The sequence below is a fragment of the Abramis brama genome, assembly GCF_963993115.1.
Source record: "Abramis brama genome assembly, chromosome: 24".
NCBI classification, from domain to species: domain Eukaryota; kingdom Metazoa; phylum Chordata; class Actinopteri; order Cypriniformes; family Leuciscidae; genus Abramis; species Abramis brama.
Window position 1 is genome coordinate 23577427 of NC_139986.1, and position 27982 is coordinate 23605408.

Sequence of the window (27982 nt, forward strand, 5' to 3'; positions counted from 1 at the left end):
ATTGCAAGCGCAGGACATAGAAAGAAGAGCGAAGAGAAAAACAGCACAAGCTACAAAAGAGTAAATATGAGCAGAAAATGCAAGAGAGCACAAAGTACAGAGTAATAAAACCAAGGAAAACATACTTTTTAAGAAAGCATGACCATAAGTTTAAGTTTTGTGCAAAATAACTTTTAATGCGTTTAAAGTTTTATTCATGCTTGTTATTTCTTGATTCACACTTATTATATTTTGATCCATGACCACGTTGTTTGCTATTCTGATCATTTTGCATTATTTTTTCAGTTTGTGCAATATATTTTTACATGTGTTTTTAAATTTTTGATTCACGCTTATTATTTTTTGATCCGTGGCTGCAATACGTTAGGCGGGAAATTGATCCCATAGGTAAGCCAGGCCAGAGACAATTTATATAATTTAAAAGGACTTTGGCCAGGCCTACATCTGCTCCTCCGCCCCGACACCTCTACGTCACTAAACCTCCTGCGCCGTTATGTCATTAGCATAGGGAGTGGACTATAAATGCAAGCCGAACCTCTGCAGTAGTCTCAGTTGGTCCAGACAGGGTGAAAGTAGACGCTGACTTCAATAACAACAATCCAGAACTAAATGTTTACAACGGCCAACCGAACAAGCACCTCTAAAAGGATGTCCCAGGCCAGTTTTTCGAACAGGGCGGTGCGCACAACCACTCGCTCCAGCGCGTCCCGACCCAGGCTCGCCACCGATAAACTGGATTTCGGGCTCGCCGATGCCATCAACATCGAGTTCAAAGCCAACCGAACCAATGAGAAAGCGCAGATGCAACATCTCAACGACAGGTTTGCCAGTTACATAGAGAACGTGAGGTTTCTGGATCAGCAGAATAAGATCTTGACGGCGGAGCTGGAGCAGATGAGGGGCAAAGGCGCGACCCGGATCGGGGATCTGTACGAGGATGAGATGAGGGAACTGCGGAGACAAGTGGATCAGCTCACCGACGACAAGGCCAGAGTGGAGGTGGACCGGGACAGAATGGGAGAGGACATCCAGCGCCTCAAAGAGAAGTATGTCAAACTGACAAAAACTCATCAAAGTAAAATAAATAAGTAAATAATAAAAAAATACAAGTGGCAGGTGCACGTTCATACTTTTATAAAGGCAGTTTTTGCAAACTAGATTTTGGGTTTTGTCTAAATCAGATTATTGTCATTTCGCATTTAACATAAATTAATAATAAATAGGCTAACAAAAATGCATTCATAAAATATATAGGCTATAAGCTATATCATTTTTAAAATGTTGCATTTACAAAACATGGAAGGCTATGCATTTTGAAGTAGACGGTCCAATGTTGCTTAAAATCCTAAAAGAATATAGCCTGTATAATTTAAAACATTATTTAGCGTCTCTTTAAATTTTCTTTCACTGTCACTGTAAAGTGAAAATAGCTGTACATTTTAAGGAGCTAATTCTACCTGGTGATCTTTAAATTTATTATTAATATTTTTTTATTTTTTTTACTGTGTAACATAAGATTGTCAGATTGATCCATTCATGTTTAATAACATTTTTTTAACAACAGAATTATATGTTACCCCATTTATTTTTATTGTCAGTGTATTATGCTGTTTATTTCGCTCGGGACAAAGCTCTTCCTTATAGGCTGAGTTTTCAGACAGTCAGGTTGATTCAGTCATGTTTAATAACATATTTTCACCTACATAAATATATGTTCCCCTTTAATCTATTTTTTTGGAAGTGTAATATGATGTTTAATTCACTCAGGATGAAGCTCTTCCTCATAGGCAGAGTTTTTTTCTTTACCAGGTCAAATAAAACCAAAATGTTGTCTAAAGTTTCATATTTCATATCACCAGAATATAAAATGTGATAAAAAAATAAATAAAAAAAACTGTATAAACTGTGGGTTAATAAGAAAATATAGAAAGATTTTATAATCCTATGAAATAGGCTATTTCTTTTAAAATATGATTTGCTGAGGATCTATTTCTCCCTGACCTGACTTTTAAATGACTAAAAGTTAATTCAATCATATTTATGACCTCAATAAAAGCAGTTAAATGTTACAATATTTTTACAGTGCAAGGTGATTCTGCATAAGAACAAAGCTCTTCGATACTTTACATGTTTTTTCCTTTATTAAGAACTACCCATCATCAGTTTAATTTTTTGATACAGCAAATGAAAAGAAATTGATTTAAGTTTGATATCAAAGGCTTTATCTGGTGAACATATTTCGTTTGTGAGATGCTCCAGTGCATGAGTTGCTTGAGTGGGTTTGGTCAGAGCCCGTCTACGGAGAGCCTGCCCACTCCCTATCGAGTCCTATGATACCGAATTTTGGTTGTAGTTCCACCAGAGTTCCACTGGGGGCGATCACCCATGAGTGCAAAATGAATGGGAGTCTATGGGGCAAGACGGCTAAATTTGTCTCTTTGCCGTTGAGAAATCTCAGATTTGACTGTAGGTTTTGCAAGTTCAACATGGGTTATAGGTCGAAAGTTGAATGAACGAGTATTTTTGTCCTTTCGATTTCTTACAGGTTGAGTTGTTGTTGCCCATAACACACTAGCATTCTGCTAATGAACGTTGATTGGTCAGTGAAGGACTGATTACGACCAGAGATACCGCTTGATGGCATCGTGGCATCCGAAGCGGGACCAGAAACAAACAAAGCAAAAACTCTTCTAGCACGTGTATTTACCTGTGTCAGCTGTGTTGTCGATGCCTCAAGAGAAAAGAAAGTGCAGAGCGCGAAAGCACCAAAGTGACTGAAGGATTGCCGTAAAGCAGAATCTCTGGTCGTACGATGTGTATTACGTCATTGACATTTTAAAAGACTTTTTAAAGCAAATAAGTGACTCTGAAAAATCTAACACCCAGCAATGTGTAATTTCTTTGCATCTCCTTTCGAATACAACATTCAAATTAGTAGACAAAAAATTAAATCCTGAGAAAATGGACCTCCATTCATTCTGCACTCGTCCTGTGAGCGCCCTCATATGGAACCAGAGTGGAACTGCAACCAGTTCAGAAGCCGGAAGTTTACTGAGAGTGAAACTTCTCCCCTTATTAGACATTCTCTGGTTTGGTTGTGTTATGAGGGTGTGGCTCTGCTCAAATATTCATATCATTTTCAGACTTCAGGAAGAGATGGTTCTGAAAGAGGATGCAGAGAACAGCCTTCGGAGCTTCAGACAGGTATCCACTAACAACCACTTTTTAGACATATTTTTGGGCCTGATGTTTAATTGAGCGCCAGCACCAGTTGCATGTGATCAGTTACAGACATCCCAACCTGCAAAAGGTCATTTCAGGGAGGTATCCGAAGACCTTTCAGTTTTTGGGGCACTCTCCCTCTGCCATGGCGCTCCTGTGTCTAGATACACTGAACTGATTAATCGGTTCGGGAGAAGAGATAAAAGCCCGCCCACACTGACAATTGATTGGTTGATTTACTGAAACAGGCCAATCAGATGCTCTCTATCTTACATGCCCTTCATGAGGCACACACACGCAAGGTCTCTCGCTCCCTCTCCCTCTCTGCTGTGCACACGCTACACAGGTTTTTTGAGCACAGTCTCTGTCTCCCATGCACGCTCTTGATCAATATGCGGGAGACTCCCGGAACTTCTGGGAGACTTGGGATGTCTGCAGTTAGCGTTCCAATCAGTGTTTGCCTAGCCTGGGTTTCCCCATACTGCCTTCCTCGCAGCGCGATTTTATTCACGCTGCTAGGCAGTCTGGACACCATGGCCCAGATTTTCCCCTGAAAAAGGGAACCAATCACAGAACGGGGAGGGAGCAGCAAGACGATGACGACACCGAAGCAGTTTGTTTATATCTATGGATCCAACATGGCATCAGACTCGACGTTACCTCCTACCCTCATGTTTATCTTGCACAAACGGTAATATTCACTAAACGCCATCGTGTACAAATAAATCTTTGACCCATCGTCTTTTTCCTCGTCGAATTTCTGTCGCTCTACATACGTCATCTGGTATAATTGAAGCGATTGGCTATGAGCTACATTCAGGCGCATTTGATAGACATTCATAGCGCCCAATAAACGGCTCTGGGCATTCGTAAACCACGCCTCAAATACGAGAAAATGAACACGTAGTTCCCAGACCAAGTCTCAAATGAGACTTGGTCTGACGTTAGCCAGGCTAGTGTTTGCCAGCCTCCACACAATAAAAGGGTCAGTGCAGGCCTGGTCAAGCTGCCCTCTTGTCTGGCATCAGATTCAGACACACAATTAAAAGAGAGCTTTGTCTGAGAGCAGGCTGGGCGTTCATGACAATACAAACTGTTATACGAGTGGGAGGAGCCAGTATTTACCAGCGGACATTGGTGACTTATGGTCGCAGAGAAGAGGATGTGTGTGTGTGTGTATGTGTGTGTGTGTGTGTGTGTGTGTGTGTGTGTGCGCTTTAAGGGTGTCTGCCACCACCAGCTGCAGCTCTACAAACAATTAGCAGAATTCATTCAGGAATGGTTAGAAGTTTCGGGTCAGTGAGATTTTTCATTTGGAAAGAAATTAATACTTTTATTCTGAAAGAATGCATTAAATTGATCAAAAGTGACAGACATTTAGAGTATTACAAATTGTTTCTATTTCAAATAAATGTTTTTCTTTTGAACTTTCTATTCATCAAAGAATCCTGAAAAAAATGTATCATGGTTTCCTAGAAAATATTAAGCAGCACAACTGTTTTCAGCATTGATAAAAATAAGAAATGTTTCTTGAGCAGCAAATCAGCATATTAGAATGATTTCTGAAGGATCATGTGACATTGAAGACCAGAGTAGTGGCTGCCATACATTGTGAGACCTTTAAAAAAAAAAAAAAAATTATTATTTTGACCGGTAGTGTATGATGTGATTCTTTTAGTGCAGAGAAATAGAAGAATGAAAAAAGGACCTGTGTGGAATTCAGATGATGTCAAGGAAGCACAAGTTCAAAACAACATTGATTTACAGTGTCCTTGTTACACGTTACATGTAGTTACTGTAGTAATAACTATAAAGTATGCACAATTACATGCAACTAACCCTAAACCAACCCCTATTCTTAACCCTAACCCTATAGTAAGTACATGTAGTATTACTCAGTAATTAAATTTATAATTACACTTAGCACGGACACCTTAAAACAAAGTGTAACTGTAATGTTTTCCCTTTTCCCTTAGTGTCCGAGTGTCCTACAAGAGATTCAGCTTTGCTGGCTGTCTCTCCTTCTTTATTTCCAGCGTGTGCGGTGACACGCTCACAGTCACAAAAATTTGCAGACACTGTTGATCTATCTGACTCTTTCCTGTTACGTTCAAAACCTACAGAGTTGTCACTGTCAGTGAATGAAAATGTGTTAGAGACAAGCTCTGATGCGCGTAGTACTCAGGGGCAAACAGTTAACATCGGACGAAAGCAGCTTAGTATGGCAAAAAAGTCAGATTCGTCTTTGTCTCGCTGTATTGAAACCGCAATAAAAACAAAGGATAAGGAAAGTATAGGTTATTATTGGGACGGGGATGTCTTAATATCTGGGGACAAGACTGACTTAAACCATGCCTATCAAATTGTTGTGCCCATGTGCTATCGTTCTGTAGTGCTTGAACTGGCCCACGATCACTTAATGGCAGGGCACTTTGGAGTCAATAAAACTTTTCAGCGTGTTACGAAATATTTTTATTGGCCCGGAGTGAAAGCAAGTGTTGTGAAATATTGGCATTCTTGTAATGCGTGTCAGATCACGGGGAAACCTAATCAGGTCGTGCGACCCGCTCCTTACACCCAATTCCCCTGGTGGGGGAGCCATTCGAACGACTAATATTAGACTGTGTAGGGCCGCTCCCAAAATCAAAAAGTGGACACCAGTATGTTCTTCCGCTGATGTGAGCAGCCACTCGGTTTCCCAAGGCGGTCCCTCTCCGTAACTTAAAAGCCAAGACAGTTGTAAAGGAACTAATCAAATTTTCCTCTCTTTTTGACCTGCCGCGTGTAATCCAAACAGACCCCGGAACTAATTTTACATCGAAGCTTTTCAAGCAAGTGCTGACTAGAATTTCGGTGTCACATCAGATGTCCAGCGCTTATCTCTCTAGGCTTCAGCCCAGCACAGTTGGTGTTCGGACATTCAATTCGTGGCCCCCTTAGGCTTCTGAGTGAGCAACTACTTAAGAACGAGATTGTGCTTGTACCGGTAACTGAGTATGTAGATACTCTCCATAAGCGTTTGAAACACGCTTGTGAACTCGCGAAGTTGAATCTTCGTTTGATCCGGGTGAATCCGTGCTGGCTTTATTACCAGTTCCTGGGTCGTCTTTGCAGTCCCAATTTACTGGTCCTTACATTGTAGAAAAAAAAAGTGAGTGAAACAAATTACATACTGAGAACGCCAGATCGTAGGAAGAAAATGCGAATGTGTCATATTAACATGCTGAAGCCTTATCATGCGAGAGATCAAGTTGAAGCGTCAGTTAAGAGTGTGACATTGGTGGCCCCTTCTGTTCTCCAGAGCAACGTTGAGGATGAAGTTGGAGGAAATATTCCAGCGCTGGGAGAAAGCTTGGAAAACTCTAACGTACTCAACAATTTGCATACCTTCCTTGGTCACTTGTCAGATTATCAAAAAGAAAGTATCGTAAAATTGATTGACAGCTTTCCCAGTATTTTCTCTGATGTTCCGTCTCGCACTAATGTGTTATTCCATGACATCGACGTTGGAGATGCGGCTCCAATTAAACAACACCCGTATAGGGTAAATCCTCGTAAACGTGGTATCATGAAATCCGAGGTTGAATACATGCTACGAAACGGTCTATCAGAACCAAGTCAGAGTGCGTGGAGTCCCCCCTGCCTGTTGGTACCTAAAGCCGATTCATCATTTACTGTACTGACTTCCGGAAAGTTAATTCCGTCACTAAACCTGACTGTTTTCCTTTACCGAGGATAGATGATTGCATCGACAGAGTCGGACCTGCCAGGTTCGTTTCAAAACTTGACCTACTAAAGGGCTACTGGTAGGTGCCTCTTACTCCGCGCGCTGCTGAAATTTCAGCATTTGTCACTACTGACTACTTCTGTCAATACTCTGTGATGGCGTTCGGGATGCGGAACGCCCCGTCCACATTCCAACGCCTAATGCAGTTGGTACTACGTGATATACAAAATTGTACTGCATATCTTGATGATATTGTTGTGCATTCTTCCACGTGGGAAGAACATGTTGAAACGCTATGTGAGGTGTTCTTCCGTTTAGCTGGTGCGTCGTTAACTGTGAACCTCACAAAATGTGAATTCGCCAAAGCGAATGTGGGCCCCAAACGTGTGGGTCAATGTCAGGTTTGCCCAGTAGATGCTAAGGTTGTGGCTATAACTGAGTTTCCTAGACCCACAAACGAACGTGAGTTACGCCGCTTCATCGGAATGGCTGGATATTACCGTGGGTTTTGTCGCAATTTTGCCACTCTTGTTGCACCTCTAACATGCCTTCTCTGACCGTCACAAAGTTTTAAGTGGACTTCTACATGTGAACGCGCTTTTTTCGGAAACGAAAGATCTTTTATGTAATGCCCCAATCCTGGCCGCCCCTGATTTTGAACGCCCTTTCCAACTTGAGGTTGACACGAGTATGGTTGGTGCGGGAGCTGTCCTTCTGCAGATGTCTGAAATGAACATCAATAGACCGGTGTGTTACTTCTCGAAAAAGTTTAATAGCTGTCAGTACAAATATAGCACCATTGAGAAAGAGGCTCTCGCGTTGTTGATGGCATTGAAACATTTCAAGGTTTATCTGGGTGGTTCTACGTTCCCTATCAGAATTTACACGGACCACAATCCGTTGGTTTTTCTCAGTCGCATGTACAATGCAAACCAACGCTTAACACTGTGTCCTAACTACACGCGACGCGCCGCGACACGCAGTAAAAGGTATCTTTTCCATGTTAATCAGAGTTTTTGTCCTAACCAGGCGCAACGGCGACACGCAACATTTCTAATTTAGAAACGGTTTCTATTTTTCTGTGACGTTGCGCTGGAACAACAAACACAAAGTGTGGCAATGATAATCTCAGGTACCGTTTATGTGCTTTAATGTTAAAAGCATGTAATGTGACTTTGAATATCATTTAGTGCTCCAGTTTTGAAGCTGTAAAAGCAACAATGGATATAATTCACCTCAGATCTTGAAATTAAACAAATGGAAACAAGAATGTTAAAACTGTGAACAAACAAGTGTTTTATTTGACAAAGATTGTTTTAGTAACTCAGTAGCCTATGCATTTTTTAAATGGTGTAATATTTGTGAATTTGATTATGTAGCTACTTATCCATCTTCTTGCGAGTGCCGTGTCTAACACCGTGTCCTAACTACACGCGACGCGACAAAATTCCAGCGACAGGCAGTGTGTCTGTCCACACTAGACGTGACGCGACTGTGAGACGCCACAACGTCAATCAAAAATTACAGCCAATCAGAACAACGTGTGGGCGGAGTCTCTCTGTGAAAGCGCACTGCTGGCACGCACTCGCATTGACAATGGGTAAGGACATAATCAAATCAAGAAATAACATTATTAAAAATAAAAACATTAACAAAATATACTCCGTGACTAATTTTGTTATGAAGTACAGTTGTATGTTTGCATAGAATTCAGTTTGAACACTATATTATTTGCTTTCAAAATCTGCGGTAAATTATCCATTATCGCTTGTGGCACAGTGACCTATTTTTAACTAAAAATAAATAATTTGTACTCATAACCAGTGTCATTTTTTTCATATGATAATCTTTTTATTCGATCTTGTTCATTGGGAAATTCAGATCCATCTCGTTGCTTTATTATGGATGGAAGGAAAATTATATTCAAACTCAAATTAAGCAATTTTAATACTATACAGAAAAACTAATGAACACCTGAGATTATTAATGACCAAAAAGATTACAAATTAGATTATTGAATACGAAATATCGCATTCATTATTTCCCCCATTTAGGTCAGAGGTTCAGACGAGAGCTCTGGAGGAGGAAGAGAGTAGTGGCCTTTCTTTTATTACAGGGGAGGAAGACAAGGATGTGGGTGCATCCAATAAATCAAAGAAGAGCAGAGCAAGGGGCCTATCACAACCTAGTGCAGGAACTTTTCCTGGACAAGGCACGTTTTTTAAATTATTTCCGTATGTCCTCCACTGATATGGAGAATGTGCTGTCCTATGTTGGGAAGGACCTGAGGAAGCAGACCACATCATACCGTGTTCCAGTTGAGCCACAACAACGTCTTGCTGTAACACTAAGGTAAGTAAAATACACTGTACTGTTGTTTTATTTTTACCAAATTGTCAAAGAAGCTGTCTTAAAGGAGAAGTTCACTTTTAAAATGAAAATTCTGTCATCATATACTCACCCTCATGTTGTTTCAAAGCTGTATGAATTTCTTTCTTATGCTGAACAGAAAGGAAGATATTTAGAAGAATATCAGTAACCAGACAGTTTTTGGGTCCCAATGACTTCCATAGTATATTTTTTTCCTACTATGGAAGTCATTGGGACCCAAAAACTGTCTGGTTACTGATATTCTTCTAAATATCTTCCTTTCTGTTCAGCAGAAGAAAGAAATTCATAAAGCTTTGAAACAACATGAGGGTGAGTATATGATGACAGAATTTTCATTTTAAAAGTGAACTTCTCCTTTAAGTGGCTTATATGCCAAGAAAGTCTGTGTAAAAGCACTTTTTTTTATTCATAGTTAAATGCAAATGTTTTTATTGTTTTTAATGTTATTAGGTGAATGCCTCAAACACAATTATATATATATATATATATATATATATATGAAAATGACATTAGTAAGGTAAATATATTGCAATTCCATTTGGGGGCACAAATGATGATGGTATTATAAAAGACTAGTCAATTGATGACTGTGCATAGAAGAAACAACTACCGGTATACAGAAAAAAAATAATGTGTAAAGTAGTTTATTTCATAGTAACTGGTTTAAAATTGCTCAATACAAATTTTTTTCATCAACCTTATAAAAGACCACACAAATGTGCTTCAACATAGCCTTTACACAAACAATAAAAAAAAATAAAAAATCAACAGTAGTAGACAGTAGTCCAATAGTTCATAGTTTGTGACAAACTTGGAAATTATATATGAACAGTATGCTGAAAAATTAGTTTTGTTCACATATGATGCTGTAAATAGTATATTTGGTTGTGCATATTGTAGAAACGGTGCACATAAACCTTATAAAAGACCACACAAATGTGCTTCAACATAGCCTTTACAAAAACAAAACAAACAATCAAAAAAATCAAACAACAGTAGTAGACAGTAGTCCAGTAGTTTTTAGTTTGTGACAAACTAGGAAAATTATATATAAACAGTATGTTGCAAAATTAGTTTTGTTCACATATGACGCTGTAAACAGTATATTTGGTTGTGCACATGGGAGAAACTGGGTGTAACCCCTCAAGACATTTTGAACATCAATGAAATATTGAAATAAGATTAAACTACTAACATGTAGTCTTCAGAACAAAGTGTTTGTGTCTGCTTGGGTGTCTGTCTATGTGAGTGGTCTGCATGCTTCTACGTGCGTGCACCTCTGTGTGTGTGTCTGTACACACACACACATATATATACATATATACTGTATATATGTGTGTGTGTGTCAGAACTTAACTGTGTAAATTTCCCCAGCTATGCTGTGATGGTACAGCTGAAAAATTAGGATGATTTGGCAGGCTGTGTGTATGATTAAGCATGTAGTTGTGAGGTTCCACGTGGTATTGAGGTGCAAATTGATTAGTAGACATAGGCCTGGGCATTTGATGCTGCTCCTCCTCCCAGTTGACAATGAGTGACATTAATTTGACTTTTAATTGCCCTTTATTTACCGTTATTTTCCTCATCTCGGGTGCCAAACTCAATAAAAAAAAGTTAATCAGGATCTTCATGAGGCATTGGCTGCTGAAGAAATTTGTACAGCTCTGCGGTGTCCACTTGTGCAGCTGACCTCCTCTTCTTTATCTGACCTCCTCTTCTAGGTTTTGATGTTGCATTTTCTTGCATGTCTCCTGTCATGGTGTACTCTCTCTCACTTCCTCTTTCTCCTTCATCTGTTGAATGTTCTCTGTCTTTATTTTCTCCATCATCATCTTGTTCTTCACATGCAAATTCATTGGTGTGACTGTAGTCATCCAAGTTGCTCCTTGTCCTGAGGAAAACAAATAATAAAATACCCTAAATTAAATTATAAAAATGCAATGTTTGAACTAACATATGACAGAATGTTGTAGTTTGATAACAAAGAATCTTACATTCTTGGCTGAATATATGGCAAAAGGAATGTCATAGAGTGATAGTATTTCCATTCCTTTTGTGTAGTTGCCCCTGAACCACTCGGTGGGCGTGGTCTGCTTGTGATTCTCACAAATGTGTCTCGTAGATTTTTCCACTTGGACTTTAGTGTTTCATAATCTGTAAAACAGACACAGATGCATTATTCACAAACTCTAACAATGTGTTTTTATTCACAGGTATTTGGCAACAGGAGACTCGATGCACACTCTGGCGTACTGCTACCGTCTCGGAGTCCAGACAGTGTCCGACTGTATCAAGGAGACATGTAGGGCCATTGAAGAACAAATGTTGCCAATCTATCTCCCAAAGCCCACAAAGGGAATGTGGGAGGACATAGCTTTGTCCTTTGAAGATCGGTGGGATTTTCCCAACTGCATTGGGGCACTAGATGGGAAACACATCTACATCACTGCTCCGCCAAAATCTGGAAGCCTTTTTTACAATTATAAAGGCTCTTTCTCAATCATTCTCCTTGCCCTTGTTGACGCCAACTATAAATTAATCGCAATCTAGGTTGGTGATTTTGAAAAGAGCAGTGATGGAGGGGTCTACAGCAACTCCACAGAGACATTAACTTGATGCCCGAGACCACAGACTGATGCCCGAGACACAGACCATGATTGTTGTGACATGCATTCTGCACAACATGCTGACACACCCAGGTGAAGCAGAACACTGGCTCAGAGAGGCATCTGAAGATGTGTCCTTGAGGGGGCTGACTGAACGCCCCAACAGAGGAAGCCTGGAAGCATCAAATGTGCAAGAGAAGTTTGCGGATTACTTCAGCTCTCAGGCAGGAATGCATGTTTCTGATCAATAAATTTGAAAACATCTAAATGTAGTTCTTGGAGCCGCTCTAAAAATGTGTTGTATCAAACACTTGGAATTGATGCAAATCTGATTGCTGTAAACTTCCATGATTTACTCTTGTGGTATCTTTATTTAATTTTAATTTATCCAGTTCAGAATAAAATGGTTTAATTTCTGCTGAACTGTTTTGTACTGTCTTTAATCCATGCACATTTTGGATATATTTCTGCCACTAGCTTATGATTTGAATCAGCATGGGAAAACATAATGTGCTATGCATTACACAGTACATAAAAAAAAAAAATATTGATCCACACGCCATGGCAAACTACCATATGTTAGTTCAAATCATTAATAACTATTAACATTGCATTACATATATATAAAATATAGGTCAGTACAGAGAGATGTTAAAAATGTGGGCTGTTGGTGTGTCTTCTCCACGAATAGAGTTGCTAACTAGAGAAGCTGCACTGAGGACAGTGTATGCTATGTGCCACAGGTATTTCAGTAGATTGTCTGGAGTGACACCCCTGGATACAGGGATACAAATCGTCATGCCTATTCACTCAATTATTCTATTCTATTTCTATTCTCAGAACACCTCCCTGGCCCGACTGAAACTGGAGAGAAAGGTGAAGTCCTTGACAGAAGAGATCGCTTTCTTGAGGAAGCTTCACAATGAGGTACTGAACCACCTGGAGACAGAAACATCAAAAATGAGATCTCTTTAAAGGGGTGGTATAACGCCCTTTTCACAAGATGTAAAATAAGTCTTTGATGTCCCCAGAGTGTGTATGTGAAGTTTTAGCTCAAAATACACCACAGATATTTTTATATAGCATGTTGTCACTTTTTGAGGGTGAGCAAAAACACACAGTTTTGTGTCTGTTCCTTTAAATGCAAATGAGCTGCTGCTCCCGGCACAGAGCGCGGAGCTTTAACAGCTTGCACTCACACAGACATGCACTGAAAATTTCAAAAACTTTTAGCATTTTATGTTCAAACGGGATTCAGACAATGATGGAGAGACTCAAGAAGAAGTGACAACATGTAGAATGCAACAGGACATTTCTGAATGGTTAGTTGATGAATTTATGTTGCTTATGTGTAGTTATCTTCTAGTCATTGATTAGCATATTCTGTCTTGATAATCTATAAATCGTGTTCCGGAGGCGGGGTTTATGTAAATTTTAGGGTTGGTGATGTCACTAATCTGGGAGGAATGTCGTGTAGTCCCTACCAGCCGTTTGTTGTAGTCCTTAAAAAGCGATTTCTTTTAAAGCAGATATCTCCCTTTGCTTTGAACTTTGAGCATTGTAACTTTGCAGATGTTGTTTATGCTCAAACAGCAACATAACACACTAACTAAAGTTAGAAAAGTGAAATCATGATCAACCACCCCTTTAATATCTCACTTGTTTCTCATTGATGACAATAACATTAAATGCAAATGACAATTTTCACAGATTTTGCTCCTGAGAAAAAGACCCCAATAATCGCATATGCGTCTCAGAATAGATATCAGTCATGTCTCAGATTATCTGAGCAATACTATCCACATTATGTTTATAGATCTAGAAGGAGAAGCATCTGAGACAAAGCTGACACTTAAAAGAAACAACTCAGAATCCCCTGAGCTATTAAAAGATAAAATAAAATGAATTGAATTTCCTCTGGGAATTCAACTCTTCTGCTCACAGTCCTGGTTTTCTGGCCGACTGACTCTTTTGTTGGGCTTGTTAATATCAGGGGATTGTCAGGCATGTGTGACCTGCTGCCATAGTGATTAAATGGGTTGTGGAAACGGGAGTAATTCCAAGAGAATAAAGCTGAGACATTGTTTCAGGATCAGGACGTACATTAGTTCAGGGCTAATAAACTATCGCTACTTTATTTCAGTCATATTTGTTCTGTTTGCATTCAAATCAAAAACTTAAAATGACATCTACACTTAAACGTTTGTGGTCAGTAAGGTATTTTTTTTAATACTTTATTCTGCAATGATGCATTAAATTGATAAAAAAGTGACAGTTAAGACATTTTTAATGTTGTCGGCTGTTCTTTTGAATTCCATTCATCAAAGAATCCTGAAAAAAATGTATTGCAGTTTCCACAAAAAGTGTTTTCAATATTTATAATAATAAGAAATAATTCTTGAGCATTAAATCAGCATTTAGAATGATTTCTGAAGGATCATGTGACACTGAAGACTGGAGTAATTATGCTGAAAATTCAGCTTTGCCATTACAGCAATTAGTGTTGCACGGTGTACCGATACTTCAAAAGTATCGCGATACTCGGAAATTAAGAACGTCACGATACCCAAATTTATCAGTATCGATACTTAAAAAAAAAAAAACGCCTCCCTATCTGGACGTCTGTGTTTTTTTTCCTGACGCACGCAGCAAAGAACCTGCCGCTGTCAGTGTCATGAGACAAAACACTACAGCTGCATGTGCGAGCACAAGTGGTCCACATCGTAGAAAAATATGACGCGAGGAGTGACATATGGAAGTACTTTGCCTACCTTGCTCTGTTGCACGGTGCACCGATACTTCAAAAGTAAATCGGAAATTAAAAACGTCACGATTCCTAAATGTATTAGTATCGATACTTCTAAGAATGACCGCGTTCCAGATTTGTAAGGCCGGCGACACACTGGCTGCGTGTCGTGTCCGTTTTTATTTCGGCCTGCGAAATTAAATATTTAACCGCCTGCATGACACACAGCTCGAGACGCGCGGAAAACCCATGCATGCCAGAAATAGACCGACGCCTATTTTTCACGCGACACGCAAGCTATGTCATTTTGACACGAATACATATTAATAAATTACATTTTGATGTTTGAAAGTCTCTAGGTTTTGACATAAATACAATATAAATGTAATTAAAAAAAATATTATTTATTTTCAAATATTGCACCTCTCAATAGCCTACAGAACGAAATATTATGTAGCCTATTTTGCCGTCAAGTGCATCAAGACTGCCGACGTTGTCTTTGCTGCTATATATTTGTTTAACATGAAGTATAGGCCTTCCACAACTCTCTCCCCATATTTCAAATATATCACCAATGAGGCTTATCATATGTTACCAATATTAAACATTGTTTAATATAATCGCTGTTCATATTTTTATTCAGAGTTCAGAATCAAGATAAAGTTATTACTGGTAATTCTTATGTTTCTTATGATAAATGAGATAATGCTGCAAATTATTTTATTTTTTTTTACCTTGAATGTCATTGCTCTAATTTATTTTTTATATTTTGATATTTCATATTTTGTTCAAATGTTTAATATATCTGCTGTTCATATGTTCATTTATTAGTGTGTTATATGATTAGAATGTTGTCCCGGTTTTAAAATAAAGCACAGCAATGATATTTGAGAGTGTTTCTCCCTTTTCAGGAAAAGTATCGAAAAAGTATCGAAATCGCAATACTTGACTTGGTATCGGTATCGAAACAATAATTTTGGTATCGTGACAACACTAACAGCAATAAATTACATTAAAACATTAAACATGAAAAATATTTCACAATATTATTGTTTTTACTGTATTTTTGATCAACCAAATGCAGCCTTGGTGAGCGTAAAGGGACTTCTTTTCAGACCCCAAACTTTTGAACGGTACAAACTGTGTATTTGGATTGTTCAAGTGATTTTTTCCGACATCTCCTCAGGAACTTGCCGAACTCCAGATCCAGATGCAGGAGCAGCATGTGCAGATTGATATGGAAGTGTCCAAACCTGACCTCACCGCTGCCCTGAAAGACGTTCGGCAGCAGTACGAGACTCTGGCTTCCAGGAACATCCAGGAATCTGAGGAATGGTACAAATCCAAGGTCAGTATCTCAGCTAATCGTTTTTCCATCATAACAATATACAATCATGCATAATAAAAATAATTTTTATAATAAGGAAAAAAACTTTCCCATATTCCATATCATTCTCTATATCTAAAGTTGTACAACCAATTTCAAATCAGATCAGCAAAAATAAACATGGTTTGTGCCAACCACATGTTGTTAGGCCTGTGTATTTCAGTAACATTACTACATTTACCATACGTTTCACAGACAAGGCTTAAATGCATGTTTGAGGTGTTTAACTACTGTAAAAGCAACTTGCCCTGTCACATCTTAAAATATTTCAGTGCCATTGTTTTGTCTCAAGATGCACACCAGTAATATTTTTTTCTAAGACATGTTTATTAAAGCTACTTTAATTGAACTAAAGCCTAATCCTGGTTTAATCTAAGCCCTGTCTGTGAAACCAGGCCTTACAAAACATTTAGATTTTAAGAGTCTGAGCTGCTATGCTAATTTTATAGCTCTATTACTGTATGTGTATTTATATTTCTCCAAATTAAACATCTATTAAATCTCCTGAGATACTAAAGAACAACAAATGAACAATGAAACAATAAAACAAAGGATCATTTAGCATTATTGTGAGTGGAAGTGCTGCTGATCTTGTAAGACAGTGTGAGATGTTTAAGGAATGAGTAAGTATCATCTCAGACGTGGCAGATGGTCGACGTAGAGGATTTCGAGACCATCTGCTCTTGTGTCACAGTATTGATCTTCCTAATGGACCTATTGATCTATTAGCCTAGATCTTCAAACTTGAACCTAGCACAATCAGTGTCATTCAGTGGTAAACAGAAAACAAAAGAGAGAGGCAGATGGAGCTTTATCTTTATCCTAATCTTGGACTTTCTCTTTCTTTGTAGTTTGCTGACCTGTCAGAAGCTGCTGTCCGCGACAAAGACGCAATTCGTCTGGCCAAGCAGGAGGCCAATGACTACCATCGCCAGCTTCAGTCTCTCAAGTGCAAGTTAGAAGCTTTTAAAGGAACTGTGAGTACTGGAGAAGATTATATTAACATCAGTGTTATTTTAGGATCATTGAGATAACATACATACAAGCTATCAGGGAACGTTCTCAGAACACCATAGTAACGTTCCAGTATCATTAATAGGATGTTAGTTAAAATTTATCTGATCTTTAATAATGTTCTCAAAATGTCACAAAAACGTTATTTATAAATAGTTCATGGAGCGTTTTGTACTGAAATATTTTAGTTTGTCTAAAATTTTTTACATGTGACTACTTGTTTCGGAATGTTCAGAGAACATTCAAAAGTAACACTTCCATAATGTTTGAAGAAAAATCAAACGGAATGTTCCTTTAACGTTCGCATAACCAAGATTTTTTTTTAAAACATATTTGAACATTCATAACTTTATGAGAATATTAGCAAAATGATCTTAGAACATATCTTTGTTAGCTGGGATTATAGGCTAGTTTCTATTCATATTTTAAATTCGATTTTACATTTTCTGTTTTCATTTTAATTGTATTTAAAGTTTTAGTTTTGTTTCATGTGTATAGTTTTTATTTATTTTATTTCAGTTTTAGTTGTTATATATTGATGTATTTTATTATATATATATAAAATACATCAAGTTAAACTGCAATGGCAACTAGCTGAAATAAAATAAATTTGCTGTCAAATTGATTAATCGCGATTAATCGCATCTAACATAAAAGTGTGTGTATATATATTATTATACTTATATATATATATTATATATATTTGTGTGTCTGTATGTATATATATATATATATATATATATGTCTGTGTGTGTGTGTGTACACATATTATATAAGCACAAACTTTTATATTAGATGCGAATGCGATTAATCGTGATTAATCGATTTGACAGCACTATTTTATTTATTATTAAAAGACAAAAATGTTTTTTTTTTAATGGTTTTAGTTAACTATAATAACCCTGATTAGCATTTATTAAAGTGCTTTATATTATGGCTGCTCAAATGTCAAATTATCTGATCTATAATTTCAGAATGAGTCCATGGAGCGTCAGATGACAGAGATGGAAGATAACTTTTCCATGAAGGAATCCGGTTACCAGGAAACCATTGACCATCTAGAGGAGGCTGTCTGTAACATGAAGGATGAGATAGCGCATCATCTACATGAATACCAGGATCTGCTGAATGTTAAAATGACCCTGGATATTGAGATCATCACCTACAGGAAGCTGCTGGATGGGGAACAAAGCAGGTGAATTCTTGCTTGTGCATGTTTATAGTATGTTTTATTTAAAGGTGCACTCAACATGGACTTATATATAATGTATAATGTATAATGACACTTAGTGGAATAAATGCAGCATCATGAAAACAATAGCTGATTCAAAAACGCTGATTCATCCAGTAGTCTTTATGAGTGAGTCATTGAATCATTCATTCAAATCATTGTTTTTAAATAATTCATTCAAATTAATAAAAAAATGGAATCTTGGAATCCCATGGAATCTTCTCAGTTGGACGATTGGTTTCTCCAGGTGGGTCGCACTGGTTCTCAGTGCGCCGCCCCGGTACCTTTCTTTCCGGAGGTGCATGAGGAGCTTTCTAGGACGTGGATGGCACCGTATAGTGCCAGAAGCCGTCCTAGTGGCTCCTCTCCCCTCACCATCCTCGACAGCGGGGCAATGTGGATATCCCCCCAGTGGAGCGGGCTGTTGCGATGCAACTGTGTCCAGCGTCTGCCTCCTCTTGGCAGGATAATCCACGCCTCCCGTCCAAGGCCTGTAGGTTTTCGTCCCGTCTAACGGCGAGGGCTTACAAGGCCTGTGGACAGGCTGCTTCCGCCCTCCATACCATGGCGCTCTTGCAGATCCACCAGGCTCAAGCGCTCATGGACATGAACGAGGGTGGTTCTGACCCAGAGCTCCTCCGGGAGCTCCGTGTGGCAACGAAGGAAACCGCACGTTCAGTCGGTCAGGCAATGTCCGCCTTGGTGGTCCAGGAGCGCCACCTTTGGCTCAACCTGGCTGAAATGAGGGACACCGATAAATATCAGTTCCTGGATGCCCCTCTTTCCCAGGTTGGGTTGTTCGGTCAAGAGCTTTGCCCAATAGTTCTCGGCCGCACAGAAGCAGACAGAGGCCATCAGACACATCCTACCCCGGCGGACCGCTGCTGCTCCCACCCGTCCGCCGACCGCAGACACTCCGTCTACTCGTCGCCAAGGTCGGCCTCCTACGACGTCCTCCGCTCCCCCTAAACCCCAGCAGCAGCAACCACCTAAGGCTCAGCACGGAGCAAGCTGCAGGAAGTCGACCCCGCCAATCCAGGCCGCTGCCAAACCAGGAGGCAAGCGATGGTGCAAACGACCCTGAGACGGGCGGCCCAGAGGTGGATCAAGTTGCTCTTCAGGAGATGGCGAACGCGCCACTCCTTCCCCCTTGTGCATAGCCTGGGAAAACCCAGACAAACTTCCAGCAAATTTAGATTTTCTCTGCAAGTAGTCTGGCAAAGAGCTCATTCAAGCCCATTTCTAATGGAAACGTTGAGGCAGGCTTTACACAATGACGATCGCTCTGATTGGTTTTAGGTCTATCCAATTGCACCCAGAGGCATTTGAGCGACGTCCACTCCGTTGGTGAAGCGCACCAACTTTTAAATGCATTATTATATTCAAATTGCGAACACATGAGGACAGTCTCCATGAAAGACCCACTGGCAGATGAACGTGCTACTACATTTTTCTCCGAAACGGTAGGAAATTAAATTATATTTAATAGAGGATTTTAACTGTGACAAGATGATTGACAGGGCAGTTTACATGACAAGATGCACGTGACAGATCCGTCCGATAAAGATGACGAAGTAGTATGTCCCAAAGCTTGCCTACTTTTTTGCTATACATTCAAAAGTAAATACCTTTTCTTCACAAAAAGAGTACATACTTTTATGGCGTAGTGTAACTTAGGCGAATTGGGACGCAGCATATGGCTTTACACGATGATGATCGCTCTGATTGGTTTTAGGTCTATCCAATTGCGCCCAGAGGCATTTGAGTGACGTCCGTTGGTGACGCCCCTTTGGAAATGAGTTATTAATGAATCTTTGCCAGACCATAACTCAGTTACTACTGAGAATGGTCTGGTTTTAACCAGGCTACACGTTGGAGGCCCGGGCAGAGAATCTTTTGTTTCCTTTTCTTTATGTTCCACCCACATTTTCAACAAAAGAGCAATTTCTTAAACTTCTGGGCCCCAAGAGGGCACGCTTGGCGGTCGACGACATTATGCCTTGTCACCCCAAAGCCCCTCTTTCATCGCCAGCGGGCAGCAGTGAGCGCACACTCACTCTGCCCTTCGACGGAAGCGGGTATGTGTTGCACCACACACTCAGACCCCACTTCGGGTCACTATGCCATCCGAGTCGGGTCCCTGCCTTCCGCCACGCTGCCCCACCCCGGGTACGTCTGTGGTGCCGTTGGTCTCGCTTGCTTGGTGTCTGGGAGCCTGGCTAGCGCTTCCCAGCCCATCTCGCTGGGTCATCCGTACTATCAGACTTGGCTATGCAATTCAGTTCGCCCGGCACCCCCTGTTTTCAAGGGCATTCTGTTCACCTGTGTTCTGGCGGACAATGCCCCTGTGCTCAGGGCAGAGATCGCAGTCGCACTGTCGAAGGACGTGATCGAGCCGGTCCCTTCAGTCGATATGAAGACCGGCTTTTACAGCCCGTACTTCATTGTACTCAAGAAAGGTGGTGGGTTACGACCAATCTTGGACCTGCGCGTCCTGAACCGGTCCCTTCACAGGCTACCATTCAAGATGCTTATGCAGAAACGCATTTTCAAATGCATCCGTCCCCAATATTGGTTTGCATCGATCGACCTGAAGGACGCATACTTTCATGTCTTGATTCTCCCTCGACACAGACCGTTTCTTCGCTTTGCGTTCGAGGGACGGGCATATCAGTACAAGGTCTCACCCTTTGGGCTGGCCCTGTCGCCCCGCATCTTCACGAAAGTCGCGAAGGCGGCCATTGCTCCCATGTGCGAGCATGGTGTTTGCATTCTCAACTACCTCGACGACTGGCTCATTCTGGCCCAGTCGAGAGAGCAGTTGTGCGAACACAGGGACATGATGCTCAGTCACCTCAGCCATCAGATGGGCGTGGCAGAGCGGCTTGTGCCAAGTGCCAAGTGACTCTGCACTGTCGCCAAACTCTCAGCTTGTGGTCGGAACCTTCATTCCTGTGGGCAGTTGTTCCCCTGGAACAAGTGTCCAGGCACTCTGTGGTCACCATGGATGCCTCTGCCACCGGCTGGGGGGCCACGTACAACGGGCATGCAGCTTCAGGTCTGTGGACGGGGCCTCAACTGCATTGGCACAATGATTGGACAGCACAATCAATAATTGGACAGCACTGCGACCGTTGCGTACATCAACCGCCAAGGTGGTCTACGCTCCCGCCGCATGTCACAACTCGCCCGCCATCTCCTCCTTTGGAGTCAGAAGCATCTGAGGTCGCTTCGTGCCATTTATATTCTGGGCCTGCTCAAACGTGCAGCCGACGAGCTCTCACGGCAGCAGGTGCTACAGGGAGAATGGCGACTCCATCCCCAGGTGGTCCAGCTGATTTTCAGGCTCTTCAGGACCGCACAGGTAGATCTGTTTGCCGTCCCGGACACGTCTCACTGCCAGTTGTTTTATTCCCTGACCGAGGGGACCCTCAGGCTCGGATGATCTGGTACACAGCTGGCCCCGGGGCCTACACAAATATGCGTTTCCCCAGTGAGCCTTATTGCACAGACCTTGTGCAAAGACAGGGAGGACGAGGAGCAAGTCTTGTTAGTTGCACCGTATTGGCCCAACCGGACCTGGTTCCCGGAAGTAGTGCTCCTCGCGACAGCCCCTCCCTGGCCCGTTCCTCTGAGAGAGGACCTGCTCTATCAGAGACGGGGCACCCTATGGCACCCTCGTCCAGACCTCTGGAAACTCCATGTCTGGTCCCTGGACGGGATGCGGAGGTTCTAGGTGACCTACCCCCTGCGGTAGTTCACACCATCAGTTCCACTAGAGCCCCCTCTACAAGGCGCCTCTATGCGTTGAAGTGGAACCTGTTTGTTGACTGGTTTTCTTCTCACGAGGAGAACCCCCGATCTTCCTCGATCAGAGCCATGCTTTCCTTTCTGCAAGAAGGTCTTGAGCGAAGGCTGTCTCCCTCCACCCTTAACCCCCTGGGGTCGGCGGTATCGCCGGCGATACCAGCTCGCTTTTTTCTTATCAGTTCAAAAGAATTTCATTTTGCTCTGTTGACTTTGATATTACAAACAAGTTTCATACATCAATCGATTCTGTTAAATGTGTATTATTTTTGTGTATACTCACAATAAAAACAAAGTGTTGTGCTTTTTGCCAAATAAAGAAAAATAAACGTGATGCCAGTTCTGCCTTCTCTCTGTCAGTTAAGTCCATTCTGAAACGCGTCCGAAAATGAACTGTAACTCAGCGAATACTCAGTCAAACAGGCATACAGACGCACAGGCATGAAGCTTGAATTCTCTTCTTTTAAATGAAGTAATTTATATTAAAAAAAAATATTCTCATCTTGTGAAATCTGTATTAAAAGAGAGCGATTCCAGTCGAGCTCATTAGAGCTCATTCAAATGTAATGTGACCCCGCCCCGGAGAGCGCACGCTATTCAAATGAAAATTCTGAGAACCATTTCAGACCTGTGAAACGCCCACATCAGCTGTAAACACAGCGCGCCGCGAGTGTGGCATAATAAAGCCTACCTAATAATCCTGGAGAAAAGTTTCCTCAGAACAGTGCTGATATGAGGAGCAATAGATCCCGCTGAGGAGTGAGGTAGGCTAAGTTATCTTTTCTCAAGTGTTAATGTGGAATAACGTTATGGAATAACGTTAGTGTAGGCCTATGTAAACCGCAAAAAGATGAATTGCGTTTCTATAATATGAATCGCTTTTCTGTGAGATGAATGAAGGGTACATATTTGTAAAGACTGTTTAGCCTAAATATGAATCGCGTGTCTGTGTGTGAAAGAATAAACCGCTTTAATCAACTAAAATGCTTTGCTATACTGAGATGAGTAAAAATCGACTGAAATATGTTGAAATAAAATGTCTTTGTATAAGCAACGTATTAAACTGCAAATTAACATTTATATGCCCTAATATTTCATAAAAACAACGTTACAGTCAGGCGAAATATGAAAGACAACATTTTGTTGACTAGATTTGGGTACAGTTTTTACTGTAGAATATACTGCCACATCAAATAAGCTTTTGTTTAACAATTTCTGCTCATATGTTCTCTCTCTCTCTCTCTCTCTCTCTCTATATATATATATAATGCTATTTTTGTCAAAAATAAAGTCATAAACTAAGATGTTAGATGTTCCAATGTTGGCTATATTCAAACTAATGAATACATATGATAAAATGTAGGCCTATAATCATTTTTTTACAAAGAAAGAGTACACTTGAAATATTGTTGAAATTGTAATTATTGTTGTAATTGTAACCTTTTTAATAAAATAGCAAAACATATTTACAAGATAGATGTAAGCAAAATCTTAAATGGTCAATATAAGTCTTCTTCTAAATATATCTTTTGTCCTTGCATTCATTCTTGGCTCAGTCAGTGTCACACCTGAATGAATGGCTCATTATACAGAGTCATTACGCATAATGGGTGGGGCATTGTATTCTCAGGTGTAAACTACTCCTCCTTCACGCCCCCCTCGCATATTGGCTTTCCAAGCAAAACCTGTTTTACACAATTTAAATCAATGTATTGTTTTACGTGAACGACAAAGCAAGACTATTTTCACATAATTTTGAAGCCAGAACTCGAAGCGACAACATCCATTTTTCAAAAGTCTTGTGGACACATATTTAGTATGAGTTTTGTGGTCTTATTTCAGCAACTTTCATTTTTATTTTTTTCAATAACCACGCATAAACATTATTCTCTTAAAAATACAAACATCTACATACATGTTGCTCGCATATTATGGTTGCCCTGTTTGTGCTATATAGAGTGAATTTACACCTTTGCCATTAACATGTTTATAAATAACTGAAAAAAGCACAAATGTCAGGGCATGTCAAAACATCCCAAGGGCCCCAAAACACCTTAGACCCCAGAGGGTTAAAGTGCATGTTTCCGCAATTGCCGCACATCACGATGCAGTTGAGGGTAAGTCATTGGGAAAGCACGACCTGATCGTCAGGTTCCTTAGGGGAGCGAGGAGACTGAATCCTCCTCGCCCACTCTCTATACCCTCTTGGGATTTGTCTCTGGTCCTTTCGGCACTTCTGTGAAAGCGCTATATAAATGCAGTCCATTTACCATTTACCATTTACTTCAGAGACCACCCTTTGAGCCTCTGCAATCAACTGAGTTAAAAATCCTGTCCTGTAAGACAGTACTCCTGGTTGCATTGGCCTCTATCAAAAGGGTAGGGGACCTACATGCATTTTCGGTCGACAAATCGTGCCTAGAATTTGGCCCGGATAACTCTCACGTGATCCTGAGACCCCGGCCCGGATACGTGCCCAAGGTTCCTATACCACTCCCTTCTGGGACCAGGTAGTGAACCTGCAAGCACTGCCTTCGGAGGAGGCAGACCCAGCCCTGACTTTTCTTTGTCCTGTTCGCGCTCTGTGTCTGTACGTGGACAGAACGCAAAGCCTCAGGACCTCAGATCAGCTCTTTGTCTGTTACGGAGGCCAGCAGAAGGGAAGGCTGTCTCCAAGCAGAGGATGGCCCACTGGATAGTGGATGCCATCGCCTTGGCTTACGAAGCCCAAGGCGTGCTCTGCCCACACGGGTTGAGAGCCCACTCCACTAGGGGTGCCGCTTCTTCCTGGGCGCTGACACATGGCGCCTCGCTGACAGACATCTTTAGAGCTGCAGGCTGGGCGACACCTAACACGTTTGCTAGATTTTATAGCCTACATGTTGAGCCGGTTTCTTCCTGTGTGCTCGCTTCAACTAGCCGGTAACACCGAAGTTCCCGCTCTAGGGTCGGCTTGCTTCGCCACTCCCTTCCTCGGAACGGATACGTGTGCTTTTTTGCTCCAGTCAAGTTCCCCACTTAGGTGAACCCTGTGAGTTCCTCCGCACCCCTCCGGCAGTTGGACGTTGCGTAGCGTCCGACGCCAGGCCTAGTGCTCGTATGCTTGTGTAACTTGTGCCAGGCCGGGTTCCATATGTGTGATCCCTGCGGCGATATCATATACGTATTCTTCCATGACCAGAGTCCAGATATATTCTTTCCCTCGACAGAGTCTGCTCTGCCGTCACTGTCCGGTGTAGCCTCCCCCTTCGGGCTGGAGCCACCCCAGTGACATTCCATATGTTCCACTGCCCCTTCGGCCAGTCCATGTGTATTCTCCACATGATACGTCCCTTCGGGCAGGTTGTGGCTTCGCAGCGTCCTTTTCCCCTGGAAAGGCGCGCTTTCCCAGTGTATAATGGAACAGCAGTTGAACTCCCTCTACGCAGGTCTTCCGCCCCAGCCAATTAGGAGTCTGAGAGTCTTGCGTAGGGCACTGGATGTGGCAGCAACCATGACGTTTTCCAAGGGATCCCAATTTCGTCGTCACGTCGATGTTACGTTGAACGTGAGCGACTGAAAGAGAACGTCTTGGTTACTAATGTAACCCTCGTTCGTCCCGTAACGTCCCGTCGCCACTGTTGCTGACCATCGCTGCATGGCTGTCACAATCTCGGCTCCTCAGCGAAAAACAATGTGTGCGTGTGCCCGCTTCCTGTTTATACCCGCGGGGCGGGGCGCGTGATGCGATTGACGCATGCCAACGTTCATTGGCTCGTTCTGTAGACTCTCGAAGTTGATAGGGCTCCCTGAAGTGATCGCAATTACGTCATCACGTCAACGTTACAGTACGTCTCCTGTTCCCTCCTTCAGGTAACGAGGGTTACATTAGTAACCGAGACGTTTCTAAACATTTCTAATTGTCCTTTAGTTTACGTTTTTCATTAATACTTATATATTTTTTTATTTCAGTTTTATTTCAATTGACAAAAAATGTTTTTATCAGTTTTAGTTTCAGTTGACATTATCATTAACTAAAACTAGAACTAATTAAAGCATGTTTAAACCTCTTAACTAGACAATTTTATTATAATTAAAATTAATATTCTGTGAGCAAAAGATAAAGTGAATAGTATTCAGCTGGTCACTTGATCTCAACATGTCAGCTCTTAAAGGATAATTCCAGTATTTAGCACTTTGAGTCTATTTTCTAGTTTGTTATGGATGAACTAGAGTGGTTGAACCACTCTAGTTCATCCAAAACAAACCAGAAAAGAGACTCAAAGTGCTAAATACCAGAATTATCCTTTAAAGTGACCTATAATGTAAATAAATATATAAATATATCTTTCAAAAGTACTATTTAGTTCTTTAGGGCTAAAACTTTTTAATGGGGAAAAAATACTAAGTGGAAATGTAAGACTTGACTATCAGAATATGTTTTTGACTTGACATTGGTTTTTAAACATCATTTCTCTCTTTATTTCTCTCAAGGATCATCAAACCAATTTCAAACCACAAACCATTAACCCCTCCAGGTACAGTATACTTCAGATCATCCTTATGAATGTTGTGAACGTTAGAGAAAACAATACTGAATGTAACTAATGTATGACAACTAATTAGTGAAACATGCATAATTATAATAGTAAAATAAATAGGCTTATCAACTTTTAAAACAGCCAAGAAGATGCTTCTCATGTCCCATATCTTGTGTTAAAATTGCATCCAATAATATCAAATCAAATACATGTTTACATGCAGTCGGAATAAACATGGTTTGAGTATAAAACCATTGATATTCAACATTAATTTAGAAATCAAAATGGTAAATTTTCCTATTCAGCCCAAGTGAATAGCTTTGCATATTTTTGGGCTTATGAAGTTCAGTAACATTAACATAAAACCAGCTGAGGACCACTGGCCTGAAAAAAAATATTACAATTGGAGGCTTCCGTCTGTGTGAACCCTTTGAAGCACAATCACACTTTTATGATGAAATGACTATATTTGGATTGATATTCTGCCTGCAGAGTCCATGAGCGAAATTACAGACCTCCAGTCAAAGAAAGAGGAGACAACAGATGAAGATGTGAGTGGCATGAAAAGAGTTTTTATAAAAGACATTAAGTTTTTATATGAAAATGATAACCTTCTGACCTCTCCCATCATCACAGATAATGAAAGTGGTTTCTGAATTGTTCGAGGATGATGAATGAACCGCATGTGTACCTGTGACCAGTAGGGGTACTAGAGAGATAAAGACTCCAGACGCTGGAGTAGAAGAGGAAGAGAATGAAGTTTCTTTTGTTGTTTCTGTTAAGAGTAAAAAAGAAAAACAGCTTTAAGTGCCTTTTTTTTTTTTTGCATTGCCAGATTAGAGTGGTCTGTTAATAGAGCTGTATTAGAGCTGAAAAGACAACATAGGTCACTGAGTAAACCAGTTTTAACCAGGTTTCTGTTTACCACAAAGTCTGTAGTTTACACTGTTGAAGACCACAGCTTTACACTGCTTCAACTTTTTCTGTTGTGTATAATTATTGCAAATGACCAAAAACTTGATGAACTTGTGTCTCTTTCACCATAAGACCAAACTGTCAACAAATTTACACAAATTTAATAAACCTTTTAAAGAATGCATACAATCAGATTCCTTTTTTTATTAACAGTATTTGTCTTCCATTTTCAATGTGCAAAATGAACTGAACTTTGAGGGGCTTTTTCAAATGTTTTTGCGCAGTAAAAACCTTCCCAGTCATAAAAATAAACGGTTTAGCAGGATCTATCGGGGAAATGAGCAACACAACATTTCTATGATTTAATTAAAGGTAGTTTGTTGGACACAATCATTAGTCCTAATGAGATCATCACG

General features: G+C 40.7%; 1 protein-coding gene and 1 long non-coding RNA gene across 2 annotated transcripts; one reads left to right on the forward strand and one right to left on the reverse strand.

Moving 5' to 3' along the window:
* Nucleotides 1-27753, forward strand: LOC311075183 (vimentin-like). The gene is made up of 9 exons (XM_084102384.1): nt 1-1046; nt 3144-3204; nt 12787-12873; nt 15879-16040; nt 16931-17056; nt 18068-18288; nt 26605-26648; nt 27144-27202; nt 27288-27753. Exons 1-9 carry the CDS (start codon nt 610-612, stop codon nt 27327-27329), a joined length of 1239 nt encoding a protein of 412 aa, XP_083958510.1. The 5' UTR covers nt 1-609; the 3' UTR covers nt 27330-27753.
* LOC311075185 lies at nt 10017-15358 on the reverse strand. The gene is made up of 3 exons (XR_014604431.1): nt 14718-15358; nt 11335-11494; nt 10017-11231 (listed from the first exon to the last, which is right to left on the reverse strand). It is a non-coding gene; the product is annotated as an uncharacterized lncRNA (long non-coding RNA).
* Nucleotides 27754-27982: the final 229 nt, after the last annotated feature.

What these genes read in the sequence shown, in the direction of transcription:
- LOC311075183 (XM_084102384.1), top strand. Translation starts at nt 610, where the DNA reads ATGTTTACAACGGCCAACCGAACAAGCACCTCTAAAAGGATGTCCCAG. An exon ending in ATCCAGCGCCTCAAAGAGAA is followed by an intron (nt 1,047 to 3,143) that starts GTATGTCAAACT and finishes TATCATTTTCAG; the next exon opens with ACTTCAGGAAGAGATGGTTC. An exon ending in AGGAATGGTACAAATCCAAG is followed by an intron (nt 16,041 to 16,930) that starts GTCAGTATCTCA and finishes CTTTCTTTGTAG; the next exon opens with TTTGCTGACCTGTCAGAAGC.